Below are 16274 nucleotides of genomic sequence, written 5' to 3'. Positions count from 1 at the left end.
TATATTTACATAAAAAATAATTTGATTCAACGTTATAATTTATCCTCTTTAAACACAAAAACAATCAAACAATGAAACTATTTTTAATGTTATAAAATTGGTCTTTAATGTTATAAAAATTATATTATAAATATATTTTATTTTCTGTTTTGTTCAGAGATTTTAGGGTAATGACGATTCTTTATAGTTGGGAACTATTCTCTCTTATAAATATTATACAATATTTCATTTAAAAAATCAAAGGCACGGAATCAATTATTATGCATTAACTCGTAAAAAGAAGTAAATTTGGGTATCTCATTTAAATATTTCAAAACCATTTAAATTTTTGTTTTGCCACCGACTCTCTCAAAAAGGTAATAGGTGCAACAGAAGTTCATTAAAAATTATAACTAAAAGAACGCAAGAGGAAGACACACTGAGAATTATAGAGATATTCCCTCAAAATTAAACAAAATAGCCCATTTGCGTTTATCTAAAAAAAATCATAAAGTCTACACGGAAAAATGGATTGTAAACACTTGAATAAATGTATAAAAATCGAAAAAGAAGTCGTAAAATGTAAAAAGAACGAGTATCAAGCATCATCATCATCATCGTCGACATCCAACACAGTTGCACAGACTAATAAAACCTGGAAGTGTTCTGGTACGTATACTTATAATTTGAAATCAGTGAGCCTTCAAATAATTCTTGCTAAAAACCGAACGAAACGAAGTAAATGCTCTAAAAATCCCTTTATTAAGTACTGGAAAAATAGGCAGCTATGCAAATTTTCTAAAAATCGATACAGAATTGTGTACATACCGTAGTGTTAGTTGAGCACACACAGACAAGAAATGATATGGTGGTAATACTTAAAAAAAAATGTGTGTAATATGTGAGAAAAATCACACACATGCACAAAAAAGTAAATATATGTATACAAAAAAGCATAAATATGTATAACTTATAAAAATATTAATAATAATGATAGTTCACTAAGAAAGACTTATATGTTTGCATGTAAATATGAAACAAAGTGTTGAATACTTCTTCGTCTTCCACCTAAACCTGCGTCCATATCTACTGCAAACTAAAAATTAAGAAAAAACACCTAATTCCTCAATTTTATTTTTACGATTTTTCCACAATGATGACGCATATATACGAGTACGCTTTTTGTGTAATCAATTAACACAGAACATAAAAAAGTCGAATTTCTGCAAGTTTTTGTGTCATAAAAATAAATATAATAAGTATTAAATATTTGCAAATATGTACTATGGAAAAAGGGCTTGACCATCTTATTACGCTTAATCCACGGTTGCGTGAGTCTTTTGTTACTAGTCCTTGAATATTCTAAATTAAATTGTTTTAAGGCAAAAATAAAAATGATACATACGTTGTAGCTTTCTGTGTGAAGCTGGAACACATGGATAGCAAAATATATGCTTATTTTAATATCAATAACCCCTTTAATGATACAAACACAAGTAAAGGAAATGTGAGATCGTATTTGTGTTCCTAATTGAAAAAAAAGCAATACAAGAAAGATTCTGTTAAAAATTTGAAAATTAGCAATTTTTTTTTTTTGATAAGGATCATAGAGAATAAGGAATATTTAAAATTTGCAAAGCTATTGTTTTAGCCATTAAATAAACCTTTTATGGTGCTGAAAAAAATTGTGTTATTGAATAGAGAACCTGTTCAATGGGTTTCTTTCATTATTATGACTAGAATACTAGTACAGACACTCACACAACGAGTCAATCCCTATGAATGTACGACGAAAAATACGAGACGCAGACATAAGAAATCATGCGCAAGTGCTGTTTTACTCCAACCAGGGGTACAAATACGTAGTTGGCATCACATGTATGAAATAATATAAACAAAAAAAAGTAAAAACGTAGTAATAGAATCAAGCACAGTTCAACAAAGTTCATAACTAACAAATATGTTTTTTTAGATTGTGGATCAGTAAAGGAGAATTGGATGTGTCTCAATTGTGGATATGTGGCATGTGGACGCTACGATCAAGGACATGCTTTGAAGCATTCACAAAAATTTACAGATTCTCATGATATTTGCATTAACACGAGCATCTTATCTGTTTACTGTTACAAGTGTGATGAGTTTGTAATAAACGATACCTCAAACAATGCTCTTGAGTGGATCCGTAATGAGCTTCGTGACGATAGCATCAGTGATGGCACATGTTCCGAAACATCTTCGACTCTGGAAGAAATAAGTTCGACAAAGTCGTCATCAATCAGCCAAGAAACGGCAAGTACTTCGTCTTCGATATCAAGTGACTCAGGTTGGGGCGATGAACCAACCGGACGCAAATTGAGACCACGCAAAAGAACTACGTCCAGTGAGAGTACAGAAAACTTGGGAACTGTCGCGAAAAAAAAGATGCTACGCCGCGTTGTTGGCCTGCGAAATTTGGGCAATACGTGTTTCATGAATTCAGTTTTACAATCACTTAGTAACATAGAGGAGTTTAGTTGTTACTTTAATACGTTGCCTGCATTGGAAACAAAACAAAAACGAGCATATCACTCGAGAAGTATGAAGGAAAATCTCGATGATGTTTTTGTAGTGGAAGAGTTGCGAAAGGTTTTACGAAATTTAAGCAAAGGAGGGGATGGGCACAAAGGAGCCATCTCACCAGAATGCTTATTTCTCGTAATATGGAAAGTCGTTCCCCAGTTTAGGGGTCATCGTCAACATGATGCTCACGAATTCCTCCGATATATGCTAGATAGACTTCACACCGAATTGCAACAAGTTTCAACAATACAGGAACTAAATACAAGTAATAAGGATAGCAAAACACAATCATTAATGGTAAACTCTCCGACATTCTCAAATAAAAATCGAAGTTCAATCGTTACAAATGTGTTTGGTGGTACGTTGCAAAGCGAAGTTCGATGTTTGGTCTGCGGTATGGAAAGCAAGAAACATGATCCATTCCTCGATTTGTCATTGGACATTCCAGAGCGATTTTACAAGGAAGACGATTCGGATGACAAACAGCGGGTCTGTAACATATCCGACTGTCTATCGAGTTTCACAGAGGTGCGTCTCGTTAGCACTTATGTTTAATTTGTACCTATATTAAACTTTTTTAAATATATTTTTTTAGGTGGAGGAGCTCACAGAAACTGAGCTGTATTATTGCAACTCATGCAAGTGCAAACAACGTTCAACGAAACGCTTTTGGATAAGACGCCTCCCTAATGTTCTGTGCTTACACATTAAACGTTTTCGATGGAACAACTTTTTCAGGTTTGGTGTTATTTTTTGGAAATATTATTAATTTTTGAGTACAACATATTTTGCTTTACAGAACAAAAATCGATCTAAAAATAAAGTTTCCGATCCACTCGTTGGACATGTCACAATTTGTATTGAATAACGGACCCGAAACGAGGCGCTCAAATTCAAGTTACAACGTATATGATTTGGCAGCTGTAATAGTTCACCATGGAAACGGGTAATAACTGAATGCGTTTATTTTTTTATGAATTTAAAACTTTACTTACAATTTAACATGCAACAGATCCAGTTGCGGACACTATACATCATTTGCAATCAATAACGGAGTTTGGATGCATTTTAATGATCACAGTGTAAAAGAGGTCTCACCTGAGGCCGTTGCAGAATGTAAACCTTACATTTTATTCTACATTAGAAGAGAACTTAACAGCAGTAATAGTAAAGTATCTTTATGAGATTAGCCACGTAAGACTGATTTAAATATTATTGAAAATACTAAAATAAAAATAAACGATACATAAAAATTATTGTATTAAATATCATTACAATAAAAAAATAAAAAAAAATAATATAAAAAGTACAGAAAACATAAACTGATAAAAAACAGAAAGAATTTGTAATTACGTTTGTATTTTAGTTAAAGTAGCTTTTTAATTTATGTACCTACCAACCATGTTTTTTTTTAAACTTGAAATCATCGACTAAAAAAAAATGATAAATCTCCCGAAAGTAACAATGCAGGACAATATGTTGCTGGGTTTTAATCTGTGTGTATTAAATTTTGTATCAGTGATCAAATATTACTTTATTTTCTTACGATTTTTAATTTAATTATCTGTATTTTTTTCAATTTATTTAGTTAATAAGAATCTATTTTTTGTACAAATAAAGAAAATTACTTAAAAATTTCCGATTATAAAAAATATAACATTACAACAAAAATATTAAAAGGTTCCATTGAACGAACCATTGAGAAATAAAGATACAAAATCAGATATAAAACATGGTTTTTTTTTATTTCAATGCATTTTCTTCTCTAAAACGTGAGTTACACGTGAACAACGCTAAATTTTCATCAACGTCCAATTCAAAATCCACTCTTTGCCTAGGGTCATATTAAATGTCATATTTTGAAGCACAGATGGCGCTGATCATTTATCAATTGCATTCGTCTCAAAATTAGTTCCAATTCATGCCGCATTTCCGCTTTGGTGGCTCCAAACAGGATATTGACATCGTGCTTGTAGCGCCCTCTCAGTGGTGACTTTTGGCACAACACCTGTCAAATAACACAATCACGATATTAAGGTGAGAAATGGAGTAAATTATTAGAAATTGGCTAAACAGTACCATGATTCTGTTAGAAAATGTTGTTATCCTTTGGAAATACACTAAATGTATTAATGAAATTATAATTTTTTTATTTTCAGAAGTCCTTAGCCCTTTCACTTTTTATAAAAATTCTGAACGTTGTTTCAGCTGATGTGGAAACGATTTTTAACACTTTTACCTGTAATTGAAAGTAGTAGCAATTGTGTAGTAACCACAGTGAGTGTATTGAAGCAAATCGTGAACAAGTACTCTGTCGAATCAACAGCAAAGTTAACGTCTTCAACAATGAGTGACACGAAAGAAGTTTTAATGGAGCAAATAAAGCAGCAAGGCGACGTAGTGCGCCAATTAAAAGCTGCCAAAGGCCCCAAAGATCGCATTGACGAGGAAGTTGCCAAATTATTGGCTTTGAAAGCCAAATTGGGGGATGGAAATGCATCAGCAGCTCCTCAAAAGTTTGTCTTAAAAACTCCAAAAGGTACTCGTGACTATAATCCTCAACAAATGGCTTTGCGTCTTGGAGTACTGGAGAAAATAATCAACGTTTTCAAGAAGCATGGTGCTGAAACAATTGACACTCCAGTGTTCGAGCTAAAGGATGTGTTGACTGGCAAATACGGAGAAGATTCCAAGTTGATTTACGACTTAAAGGATCAAGGAGGGGAGATTTTAGCCTTGCGTTACGATTTGACCGGTATGTGAAATGCAAGAAAAAAATCGTAAAATTAATGTATGTAGAATTAAAACATTTGTTTTCATTTTCAGTACCATTGGCACGTTTCCTGGCATGCGGAAAAATAAGCAACATCAAAAGGTACCACATCGCCAAAGTGTATCGACGTGACAATCCGGCAATGACTCGTGGACGATATCGCGAGTTTTATCAATGTGACTTTGATATCGCTGGCGTGTACGATCCCATGATACCAGATGCCGAATGTGTTAAAGTGGTCTCGGAAATATTGTCTTCTCTTGATATTGGAGAGTTTGTCATAAAACTAAATCATCGTAAGTTGCTTGATGGTATATTTGAAGCATGCGGTGTGTCCAGCGACAAATTCCGAACAATATGTTCATCAGTTGATAAGCTAGACAAATCTCCCTGGTCTGAGGTAAAAGCTGAGATGATTAATGAGAAAGGCCTTGAAGAAGAAAAGGCCGATAAAATTGGAGAATTTGTTTGCTTGAATGGTGGTATTGAGCTAGTCGAGCAACTTTTGAAAGATTCGCGACTTGCCAATGTCAAATCGGCGGTTGAGGGTTTGGAAGATATGCGGCTATTGATTAAATATTGTGGACTTTTTGGCGTCGACAAGCAAATCCTCTTTGATTTGAGTCTAGCTCGTGGCTTAGATTACTACACAGGCGTTATTTATGAGGCTGTTTTGAAATCCGATGTCCCTGTTAAGAGTGCCTCTGGTAATGAAGAATGTGGCATTATTGGTTCTGTTGCTGGCGGCGGCCGATACGATAATTTGGTTGGTATGTTTGACCAAAAGAAACGCCAAGTACCCTGTGTAGGAGTCTCAATTGGTGTTGAACGTGTGTTCTCCGTTCTGGAAGCCAAATATGCAAAAGATGGTTATAAAATTCGTACTACAGAGGTAGATGTTTATGTTGCGTCCGCTCATAAGGGTCTTCATGAGAAGCGATTGGAAATCTTGACGCGTCTGTGGGATGGAAATATCAAAGCAGAGCACTCGTATAAACAAAACCCAAAACTTCTTGCGCAGTTGCAACATTGTGAAGAGAACAAGATCCCGTATGCCGTAATTTTAGGTGATTCGGAACTTGAAAGAGGAGTTGTCAAGTTGAGAGACGTTCAAACAAGGAACGAAGAGGAGCTTCCGATTGAGAACCTAGCTATTGAGTTAAAAGCGCGCTTGAAAGTTCTCAATAGTTGATTGAGAGATTCTTGATAATATTGGAGACACAATGAAAAATAATAAATTATTGTCATATTTAGGTATCCATAAAATAAATTTATTCTTATTTTTCATGAATATCCGATTTTAAATATGTTTCTTAGTTACACACCAGAGTTCTCTCTGACCCAATTACGGACAGCCGCTACTCGGGCATATACTCCAGGGAAATTTTTAAGGGCACAACCTTTTCCCCATGAAACGACACCAACAAGTACACCGTTAGAGGTCAAAGGGCCACCAGAGTCACCTTGGCCTGTAACAAGCATTATGATACCATATATTTGTAATGAGACAACAATTTTTAATGTCTTACATGAGTCTTTTCCACCTTCCTCCAAACCAGCACACAACATTCTTGGTGTAACACCGTAAAATTCGTTGTACTTCTGGGCACATTCTTCTTGATCGACAACTGGAACCGATACAGCCCTTAATTTATCTGATGATTCATTTGGATTTTGGGTGTTTCCCCATCCGCTAACTGTACACAAAGTTCCTGCAGCTGGACTTTTATCTTGTTCTGTAAGCTTAACTGGCTGAACAGTTTCACTGAACTCCAAACTTTTATTTAATTTTAACAGAGCAAAATCATAATCGATGGTATTTGAGTCATATTGGGGATGAACTAAAAGTGACTGAACTTGAACTAGCTCTCCACCCTTGGCATTGAACGAAGATCCAACTCGAACTTTCAAATTAGCTGGATTTTGACCTTGAGCACAGTGGGCGGCTGTGAGAACGTAATCTTTAGATATAAGAGAGCCACCACAAAAGTGCCATGAGCTTTGAAGAGATACCTGTAATTCCGTAAATAAATGAAAATTCAGAAAACTTTGCTCTAGCTGATAAAATTCTTAATTGAGAATATTTTTAAAGTATTGAAATCCTAAAAATCGATCGATTGAGAACTTTCACTGTACCTGATGCGGATGGTCCTTTACATCAACGGCTTCACCTACAATAAAAATATAGAAAAAAAAACATTTTGCATAATGGATAAATAAGAATATACAAACCTCCGACAATGCGTTCATTGAATGCATATCGTGGATTAAAACGACCCAAGACTTTGAAGGAATCTACACCAACAAAAAAGAAAATCGATAACAACACAAACGCTTGCCCCTTCATCTGGACGAATTATTGATAGATAATGAATCAAAATAAGAAATGATACTGAATGAAAATATTTGTTAGACTCTGATTTATATAGTGGCGTATTTCACTTGACTTAATCTACTTTTCTTTAGTAGACAAAAGTTATCAATGAAAGATAAAATATTCCTCAGTCAAATATACATGGCGATACTTAGCTGAAGCAGGTATCAGCGGCCGTTAGAGTGGTGCTTGACAAAATCACGCTTTTATTTGGGTTTGACGGAAACCACGTTCAAAAGGGCAAAAACCTGTTACGAAGGAAATGATTTAAAAAAAATATTTCAATGATGTTTAGACGGCACTTATTTCCAAAGTGATATCAATAACCGAATATTTTATATGATCATGTCTGATCTTTTCTTTTGTCCATGCTCTCGAAATTTGTCAAAATATTTTGAGTCAAATATTTGTGTTGAAGAGAAAAACTTCTTTGTTTTACAGGACGTTGTCTGCATACAACAATATTATGATTACATGATTTATAATGAAAATTTTGAATAATCGTATTTATAAGAATAACATTTCATCTTAGAATAACAAAAATGTTGATTACTTTAAACTTGCGACAGTATAACACACACATATACCACCTATCTATTTGACAAAATCATTAATTATGTTGTTTTGCATCATAGAAATTATTATTATTATAAAGGCATCGAAAAATATTTTTGTTTTGTTTAAATTGTCACACATGTGCATAACAATTACACTCATATTACTGAAAATACAAACTGATATCATTCAATTTATTATTATTAGAATATCAATTTAATTTTCAATATTATGGAGAGTCCTACCTAACTGTCTAGCCGTGTTTCTATTGTTGACTTTTTTCATTTAGAAGTAATAAGCAGTGGTGACAGCCTCAAGTCCAGAGTGGTACATTCAATATTCGTTGTCTTGGTTGTGACCAGTTTTCATACAATTTAGAGAAATATCGTTTGAAAAGCAAATATAGCTTGAGGACAATTATAGGACTAATAATGTAGCACAAATATGCCATTAAAGTAGTCCGTTTGCATTCCTTTTTGACTAATTAAATTCATGTGTGAAGGGTTGGACAATGTGGTCAGGAATGCAAATGTATTTAGAGTGAGATCGATAAAATATTATGTGATTGTTGAAAATGTGATTTATGGATTGAAAAAGAGCCTTTTCTGATGTTTATTTAAAATATGATGAATAAGTAGACTACGACCATTTTTGAGTAAGTGATTTGTGTGAATGTTTTAGTTAGTATTTTTTAGAATTATAACACTGAATATAAAAGCTGATAATTTGTTTTATTTTCTCATTCAACAAAATAAACATGTCCAAGATTATGAAAAGCAAAATTAAATTATAACTTGGAGATTTTATGGCATACATCATGTTGTATTAAAAACATCTTAAATACTATGTGTTGCTACATACAAAATTTTTTATTCCAAAAATACATATAGATAAAACGGTTATGCTCAAGTTACAAACAAAATTTTATAAAAAGTTACTAAAAAAAGCTTTAAAATTCATAGATAAGAACAAAACGTCATTATTTTATCGGTATTCTTATGATATGATATTCTTATATCGATAGATATTCTTATGAAATTGTCTTCCAAAAGCTATATTATTAATTTTTGCTGTCTCATTCATTTTTTACACACAATGAGTTTGCTCATGTTTTTATGAAAATGCGAACGCAAATTGATGCGGAATATGTTTTGTTTTCATAATTGTTGATACGCCAGGAAATGAGGCAAGAACAAGCAAGTGTAATACAAAAATATTGCTTAATAGTCGTAATCAGAAAAATATTCATAAATTATTTATTTTCTAATATTAAATTTATGAACGGCTCTTTATTATTTAAACATGTTCACATAAACAAATTTTACATATTCCCAAACGTTCCCATCTATTACACTTTTTTGACTGTTAAATTGTTTCATTGTCAATGAAATGCAAAAAATATCCTCTCATCGTTCGTCGGAAAAAATACTCAACTACACAAAAAAAAAAATCGAAAAAAAATTGAAGGCTGAACATCTGAGTGCACAAACTAAATGGAAATTAATTGGACTACCATGGATATAACCATGATTTCATTACTTTATCCGATTATTTCAGATGATAAACCACATTTCTACCGTTTACTATTTTGAAAATTGCGAAATGCTTACAATATAAAGAATTGCATCAAATTATCAAAATAAAAGCCATCATTGATTTCAAAGAAAAAAAAAAGAATTATATAATGAATATGCAAAATTGTGTGCATATAAATTAAAAAATTACTGTCCTACCCACTCTAAGTATCGACGTATCAAAAATCTCTAACATATTATATTATTATTATTAAAATGCAAATAAGAAATTTTACACAGAACATGTAAAATCACCATCATCTTTGGTTTCTCGAGGAGAATATTTTATTTTTATATTTTTTGAGACTATGGAGTTGTAAAAGGTATGGAAAAGTTATTGACAGCTAATCAATGATCATGGTAATTTTTGGTTCGTATTTTTTGTGATGGAGAAAAAAGATGCTACGGAGTGTTCTACTTTTCCGATTTTTCCGTTGTTATTATAATGATTTTTATACTTTCCTATTCGATGTTTCTCCGTAGATACAACTCAAAATATACACAACAATCAATAATTATGAACAGCAGATGGTGCAAAAATTTGCATTTTATTTCAAAACTCGTCTACTTTTTTCCATGTTGCTTTCTTGCAAAAAGCACAAAGGCGGATGCGATTTTTGATTAATCGATTTTGGTGCCGTATTGTACCTAAGTTAAATCGACAGGACTTGTAAAAAAAAGGAAAAATAGAAAAGAATTTGATTTTTTTGTGACTTTAGCTGGAATGAGATTCTAGACGTTCTTGTGTTTTTTGTCTTTATCTGAAAAACTTAATTCTTATGTAGGTAAATTTGAATTGCTTGATTTTCGCACATTGGCCAATAACAAAAAAATGTTTAGCATTACTTAGTATGCAAGATAGAACTACATAGATATTTTTTCTTTGGTTTTAACGATGATTATTGTGGTATTTTGATTAAACATATTTTTTAGATGTGAAGCAGAAATGACAAGGATGTGAATTGACTTCTTAATTTTTATACCTACAACTTTGGTCCGCATGATCATGAATATTAAATTCTTAATCAATATAAACGAAGAAAAACTAAATTTCATTTATCTTCAATTAATGTTTAGTAAAATTCAGTAGATGTTCTTTTTTATAAATCAGGGCGTAATAGTTCCAATGGAAATTGATAGTTTGATTTTCGTGAAACTTCTCGTAATGGCTCTTTAATTATTAAACTTTTTTGATCATATCGTTTTTTTAACATCATTCGTTCAAATTCCGATAAACCTTCAGCTGCAAAAACGGAAAATCTGTTTCCAAACCGTTCCCTAGTTCGAGGAATAAAGGCAGTGTATCCTGGAACAAGTCGTTGTGTTCTCTTTTCAATATTTTCTCTTTTTTTTACAAGATCTGTTTCAGTTAAAATGGGTCTTTCGACATTATAATCGCTAGAACATCGATTTGATACTACTAGTTTTTCACTGTGGTTTGTACAAGGATCTAACAACAAGAAATGTGTGAGGGCACCATAAGTATCTGCACAACGGTAAATAGCTCCTGGACTGTAGCCAGTGTATCCAGGAATGTAATGTGGCTCAGGAGTTTGGACAAGAGAAACATTTGTACGCTTGATTTTCTTACTCATTATTATAAAAAATATATATTATAAAAAAAATCAAATTTAGTTATTTTTCTTTTTTCAGAACAGACAGATTTTTCAAAGTTTACTATAACTAACATTAAAAGTAACATTATACCTATATACAGTCAATGCCCCCATATTCGGCAGCTGAAAAAACCAAATCGGCCAAATTGAGAACCATGTGTTACCAAAGCCGGGCACCAAGCAAATAAAGAAAAATAATGTTTAATTCCTGTTTTTCTTAATATTTTTATGAAATCAGGTGAAAAATGTTGAATTTAGTGGAAAATTCATTTTTTGACTTAAAATTTCCCTTGTAATTGGTGTCCGAATATGGGGACCTGTCCGAATTGAGTGCTGTCCCAATATGGGGGCATTGACTGTAATTGTCTATTAAAGAAGAATTTTCTTTATTAATTAGGCCGCTTCAAATGAATCACAAAAATAAGGTCTCCAATTTTTCAAAACAAATAAAAAAAAATCAAGCGTGTTTCAAGCAAATAGGAATTTTGGTAAACAATGTATCAAAAAATGTATTTATAAATAAATGTATCGTTTATTTTTAATTTCAATGCAAACAAATTTAAGTAAAAAAACATATCAAAAAGCTTGAAATTAAAAAATAATAATTCGAATGTGGAATTGAATGTGAAATTTATGAGAAAAGTGCTCAAAATCCATTTTTGGTCACAATTTTTCTTAACTCTTTTCCCGCTCAAGAAAACCTTTTAAAAATTGGATTATATCAGAGTTTCATTGAAATTTTTCTCTTAACAAAAAATCCCTGTGAAAATAACAATAATAAAAGAAACGGAAGGAAGTAATGAAAAGTGTTATTTTGTACACATTCATCCACAAAATAACACAATAAATTTTATTATTTTAAATGCAGCAGTTGTTGCACGATACACACAGAGTTGAAAAATAAAATGAAATCAACTCTTCTATACAATAAAAACCAATATAATATGAAAATATTATGAGCATCATACCATGTTCATATTATATTTATTTAATTAATGTAGGAACAAAGATGTATTGTTGTGTGAGTTCGTTGTTGGGTATGTTTAAAATGTGTGAAAAGATGAAATTTAAATACAAATATTTGCTTAAATGAGGTGTATTATTGTTTCCTAAATGACTTTATACTTTTTATACATTTTCTTCTATTATCATTATTATTTTGTGTTGTTTGCTGCTTTGTGAGAGGAAGTAAAATAATTAGGGGAAAATCAAAAGAAACAATTTCTTCGTTTTTTGAAACAATATTTTTCATTATTTTTCTCACGTAGAACATTTCATTTTACCTAAATGGTAATACAAGAACTCTATTGTAGTGATTATTATGATTGACTATAAATAAATGATTAGTTGTGGGAAATGGTACTTACTCAAATATACTTTTCTTTTTCAAACAAGCTGCGGTAACAACAAAAAAAAAGGTAAATAAAAGCGAAAAATATTTACTTGAGATACACAAAAAAGGGTATTCAAGATTAATTTTGATGGTGAATACCACACAGTTGGACGCGAGAGACTTTTTCCACCAAAAATTGTATTAAGATTAAAACGAAAATTATTTGTTGACTTTTCTGTTGTATATTTACAGAAAGAAAAACCAAATGTTTTCACAAAGAGGGAGACTTAACATTAAATTTTGAGGATTTATTGAAACTTTTTTTTTTCTCTTGAAAATAAATATAATTTTGACATGATGACAAAGGTGTAAAAGGGACCTCACGTGTAAATCCAATGCAAAACTTGGGGTTTTAATAATAAAAAGGGCTCATACAATATGATGGTTATGCTTAAAAGGATTCGCCTTACGTTTATGCTTTACAAATTCAACTCAAATCTGGTTCAAATCAAATGTTTTCACTTTTCGCACTTGTCTTATTCTGTCACTATTAATAGAAAATGTTTCGTTTATTGCCATTAAAAGTATGATTTAACACAATTCTGAAATAAAAAAAAATAATATTTTGGAACATCATTTCTTTTACCGAGAATGTTATTGAAATGCGGTTAAGTTTTTTCATTTCACAAAAGTTTTTATATCTCGTTGGTATTTTTTTTCGTAGTATTTATCCAATACAACCAAACATTAAACATAAGTTTATCCCAATTTGTGGGAAGAAGAAACGTTTTAATTTAAGTTCTTCGTACTTCAAATTTTATAAAAGATGCTGTTTTGTGTTGTTGAAATAAAAACTTTTTTCTTTGATTCATCATAAAATATGAAAAGAAAATTAAAATGAGAAAAAATATTTATAATATAAATAAGTATGTACGTATTGCTTTGCTGATTGTGATAGGTTGATATAATAAAAATAAATATAAAAATATTCCCGCTAGATTTTGTTCCTTATTATTTTTTCCACAAATATGAAATCATCGAGGTTTGCATTTTCTTAACAAGTAGATATAATAAAACTGTCCAAAATGCATGGTCTTACTATTTCACAATGAACGAGTGAAAATCAAAAGGGAAGCTTAGTTCAAGAGATAAATGATCCATGAAATTTAGATGCCTTCAAAATATCCTCTATTAGAACATGATGAATCAAAATTTATTCATCTTTTTTCTAAGATTGTACACAGAACATTCAAGCTATTGAGATGTACATTTATAATGATTTGGCACACATACTATAACCATCACAATAGAAAATAACAAAAGTTTTTAGTAAAATATATCTGAGGGTGATTTTCAGGTTTTTCAAACATATATACAAATTTCTCATCAATAAGGATATTATAGATTATTATTGATGATATATGAATATTAGAAACCAAATAAAAGTGATACGTGTGTTCTATTGTGGTTTAGTCACTCTTTGATACATTTTTTCAACAAGTTAAATGACAACCTCTTTTTAATTAGATTGCTTTTTTAAACGGTGTTTACTGATTTACAAAAATTACCTATATGATTTTTATTAAAAATAAATAATATGTCTCCCTTTTTTTTGTGTAAATTTTACGATGTCTTTTCCTATATGTTTTTTTTCCTCTGAAAATAACACACACGTTATAGCGACACAAAATAGTTTCATACTACTGTAATAAAAATAAGCAACAAAACATTTTTATTGATATCTGTTACAAACAAACATTATTTTAGACCGATGCCAAAGAAGGAAAATATTTTGTTTTCGGGTGACGACTATTTACCTCTATTCTGTTAAAAACAAAAATACTATTTTAGAGATAGTTGGGCGCCGTGTAGTCGGTGAAGTTAGTGAGGACATATAAGAAAATTTGATTGAGTATCGTAAATGTGAAGCTGAAAAAACAACTAAAGATTTGATAGAAGAAAAAACATTAACGGAGTCTGAATATATGTTCGTAGATCTACGGAATCTATTCCTTTATGATACGACAAAGAAGTTTCAGTCAATCGCTTTTAGATTTATTGCGTTTTAAATATTATTTGTCACATTTTATATTTTTGTAGACTGAGTTTTTTTTATACGTGTAAGCATTTTCCACAAACACTTTATTTTGTGTGCTGTCTACTTTAACCACCATGACTCAACTCTCAGTACAAGTAAAAATTATGGTGCTTCATGCAATATTAGAACATGGGTAATTTTGTATACCTAATATGATTCGCGCATCCCTGCTAGGCATGCTTTACATTCCACACTTGCGGTACACATCGTTTACTAAAATGATATTTGTCTTAAAGCATCATTTTTATGTAATATATTAAAATTTTGGTTTTTCATCGAATAAAATAAGACATAATTGTATAATTTTATTATTATTTTCTATATTTTTATTTAAATAAATTCGTATATTTTGTACTGTTTCGGTTTGAAAATGAAAGGTGTATATCACTTACCTTTATACATGTTTATTGTTTTAAAAAATCTTATGTGTTTTTATATATTCAAAGCGTATTTTTAATTTCTATATTCTTACGTAGTGTTTTTTTCTTTAACATTCAATATTTAACTTTTATATAGTAATATGTACCATTTTTACATAATTGCTTTAATTTATTTTTAAAAGCCATAAAAAAAGAATAACTAGTTTGATTTATCTATTAAACAATATATAAATATGTGCAGTTTTAAGATATCTAAAGGCAAATAATTGTTAAAGTGATTTAATAATCTGAAAAATTAAATTTAAAGCGACATTAGACGATTCAGTAACTTCTAGATATATCATATTTTGTCAGTCATGTTATTGTTTAGTTTACATCATTACTTTTATTTTTTTTTATAAATATTTTAATATTTTGTTTTTCTTTTATTTTTTTGGTAAATGATATGATGATGTACAAATGTTCATAATTTGTTTTTTTTTTATTATTTTATTTAAACATTTTTGCAAACTTGATTTATGGTTCATTTGAGCATTAAAAGTTTTTTTTTATTCGTGCATGTTTTTTTTAGATTATTGATATCTCGTAACAGAATAAATTTTGTTGAATTATGACCTTTATATTCGTTCTAAAGTTCGTCTCTGTAACACAATATACTGCCCAATATTTTTTTTTATTTACGTAAATGATAACAATGATTAAATTCGTTTTTAATATACCATCGACATAATGATTTGTTCATAACACAAATTGTTAGTCATCATCATTTCATAAATTTTTGTACAAACAACAGACATCAAATATTGTTAATATTATTATTATTACTTTATGTATTTAAATCAAAAAGATATTCATCAATGGTAAAGAATTCCATTAAAATTAACTGACAACTACGTGATAATATCATTAAACGTAAAATTTATCACGAATCTCATTAGTTTGATTAGGTCATATTGGAAAATAAACAAGGGAAATCGTTTCGAAAGCAGAAATTTAACTCAAAAGAGGAAATTAACAGAATGTTGCATGTCTA

General features: G+C 30.6%; 3 protein-coding genes across 3 annotated transcripts; 2 read left to right on the top strand and 1 right to left on the bottom strand.

Moving 5' to 3' along the window:
* Positions 1-328: 328 nt before the first annotated feature.
* On the top strand, positions 329-4212 carry LOC134829298 (ubiquitin carboxyl-terminal hydrolase 3-like). Its single transcript, XM_063842327.1, has 5 exons — positions 329-648; positions 1952-3066; positions 3134-3276; positions 3338-3484; positions 3551-4212. Exons 1-5 carry the CDS (start codon positions 507-509, stop codon positions 3720-3722), a joined length of 1719 nt encoding a protein of 572 aa, XP_063698397.1. The 5' UTR covers positions 329-506; the 3' UTR covers positions 3723-4212.
* Positions 4213-4749: 537 nt separating this feature from the next.
* Positions 4750-6602, top strand: LOC134832680 (histidine--tRNA ligase). Its single transcript, XM_063846789.1, has 2 exons — positions 4750-5293; positions 5365-6602. Exons 1-2 carry the CDS (start codon positions 4750-4752, stop codon positions 6501-6503), a joined length of 1683 nt encoding a protein of 560 aa, XP_063702859.1. The 3' UTR covers positions 6504-6602.
* LOC134832681 (trypsin-1-like) lies at positions 6004-7682 on the bottom strand. The gene is made up of 4 exons (XM_063846790.1): positions 7544-7682; positions 7448-7482; positions 6841-7324; positions 6004-6780 (listed from the first exon to the last, which is right to left on the bottom strand). Exons 1-4 carry the CDS (start codon positions 7656-7658, stop codon positions 6629-6631), a joined length of 786 nt encoding a protein of 261 aa, XP_063702860.1. The 5' UTR covers positions 7659-7682; the 3' UTR covers positions 6004-6628.
* Positions 7683-16274: the final 8592 nt, after the last annotated feature.

This window comes from Culicoides brevitarsis, chromosome 2, assembly GCF_036172545.1.
Source record: "Culicoides brevitarsis isolate CSIRO-B50_1 chromosome 2, AGI_CSIRO_Cbre_v1, whole genome shotgun sequence".
In the NCBI taxonomy this organism is placed as follows: Eukaryota; Metazoa; Arthropoda; class Insecta; order Diptera; family Ceratopogonidae; genus Culicoides; species Culicoides brevitarsis.
This window is presented reverse-complemented; position numbering and strand designations above follow the sequence as displayed.

What these genes read in the sequence shown, in the direction of transcription:
- LOC134829298 (XM_063842327.1), top strand. Translation starts at nt 507, where the DNA reads ATGGATTGTAAACACTTGAATAAATGTATAAAAATCGAAAAAGAAGTC. An exon ending in GTCTATCGAGTTTCACAGAG is followed by an intron (nt 3,067 to 3,133) that starts GTGCGTCTCGTT and finishes ATATTTTTTTAG; the next exon opens with GTGGAGGAGCTCACAGAAAC. An exon ending in ATAGTTCACCATGGAAACGG is followed by an intron (nt 3,485 to 3,550) that starts GTAATAACTGAA and finishes AACATGCAACAG; the next exon opens with ATCCAGTTGCGGACACTATA.
- LOC134832681 (XM_063846790.1), bottom strand. Translation starts at nt 7,658, where the DNA reads ATGAAGGGGCAAGCGTTTGTGTTGTTATCGATTTTCTTTTTTGTTGGT. An exon ending in TAAAGGACCATCCGCATCAG is followed by an intron (nt 7,325 to 7,447) that starts GTACAGTGAAAG and finishes ACGGAATTACAG; the next exon opens with GTATCTCTTCAAAGCTCATG. An exon ending in GGAAGGTGGAAAAGACTCAT is followed by an intron (nt 6,781 to 6,840) that starts GTAAGACATTAA and finishes TGCTTGTTACAG; the next exon opens with GCCAAGGTGACTCTGGTGGC.
- LOC134832680 (XM_063846789.1), top strand. Translation starts at nt 4,750, where the DNA reads ATGTGGAAACGATTTTTAACACTTTTACCTGTAATTGAAAGTAGTAGC. An exon ending in CTTGCGTTACGATTTGACCG is followed by an intron (nt 5,294 to 5,364) that starts GTATGTGAAATG and finishes TTTCATTTTCAG; the next exon opens with TACCATTGGCACGTTTCCTG.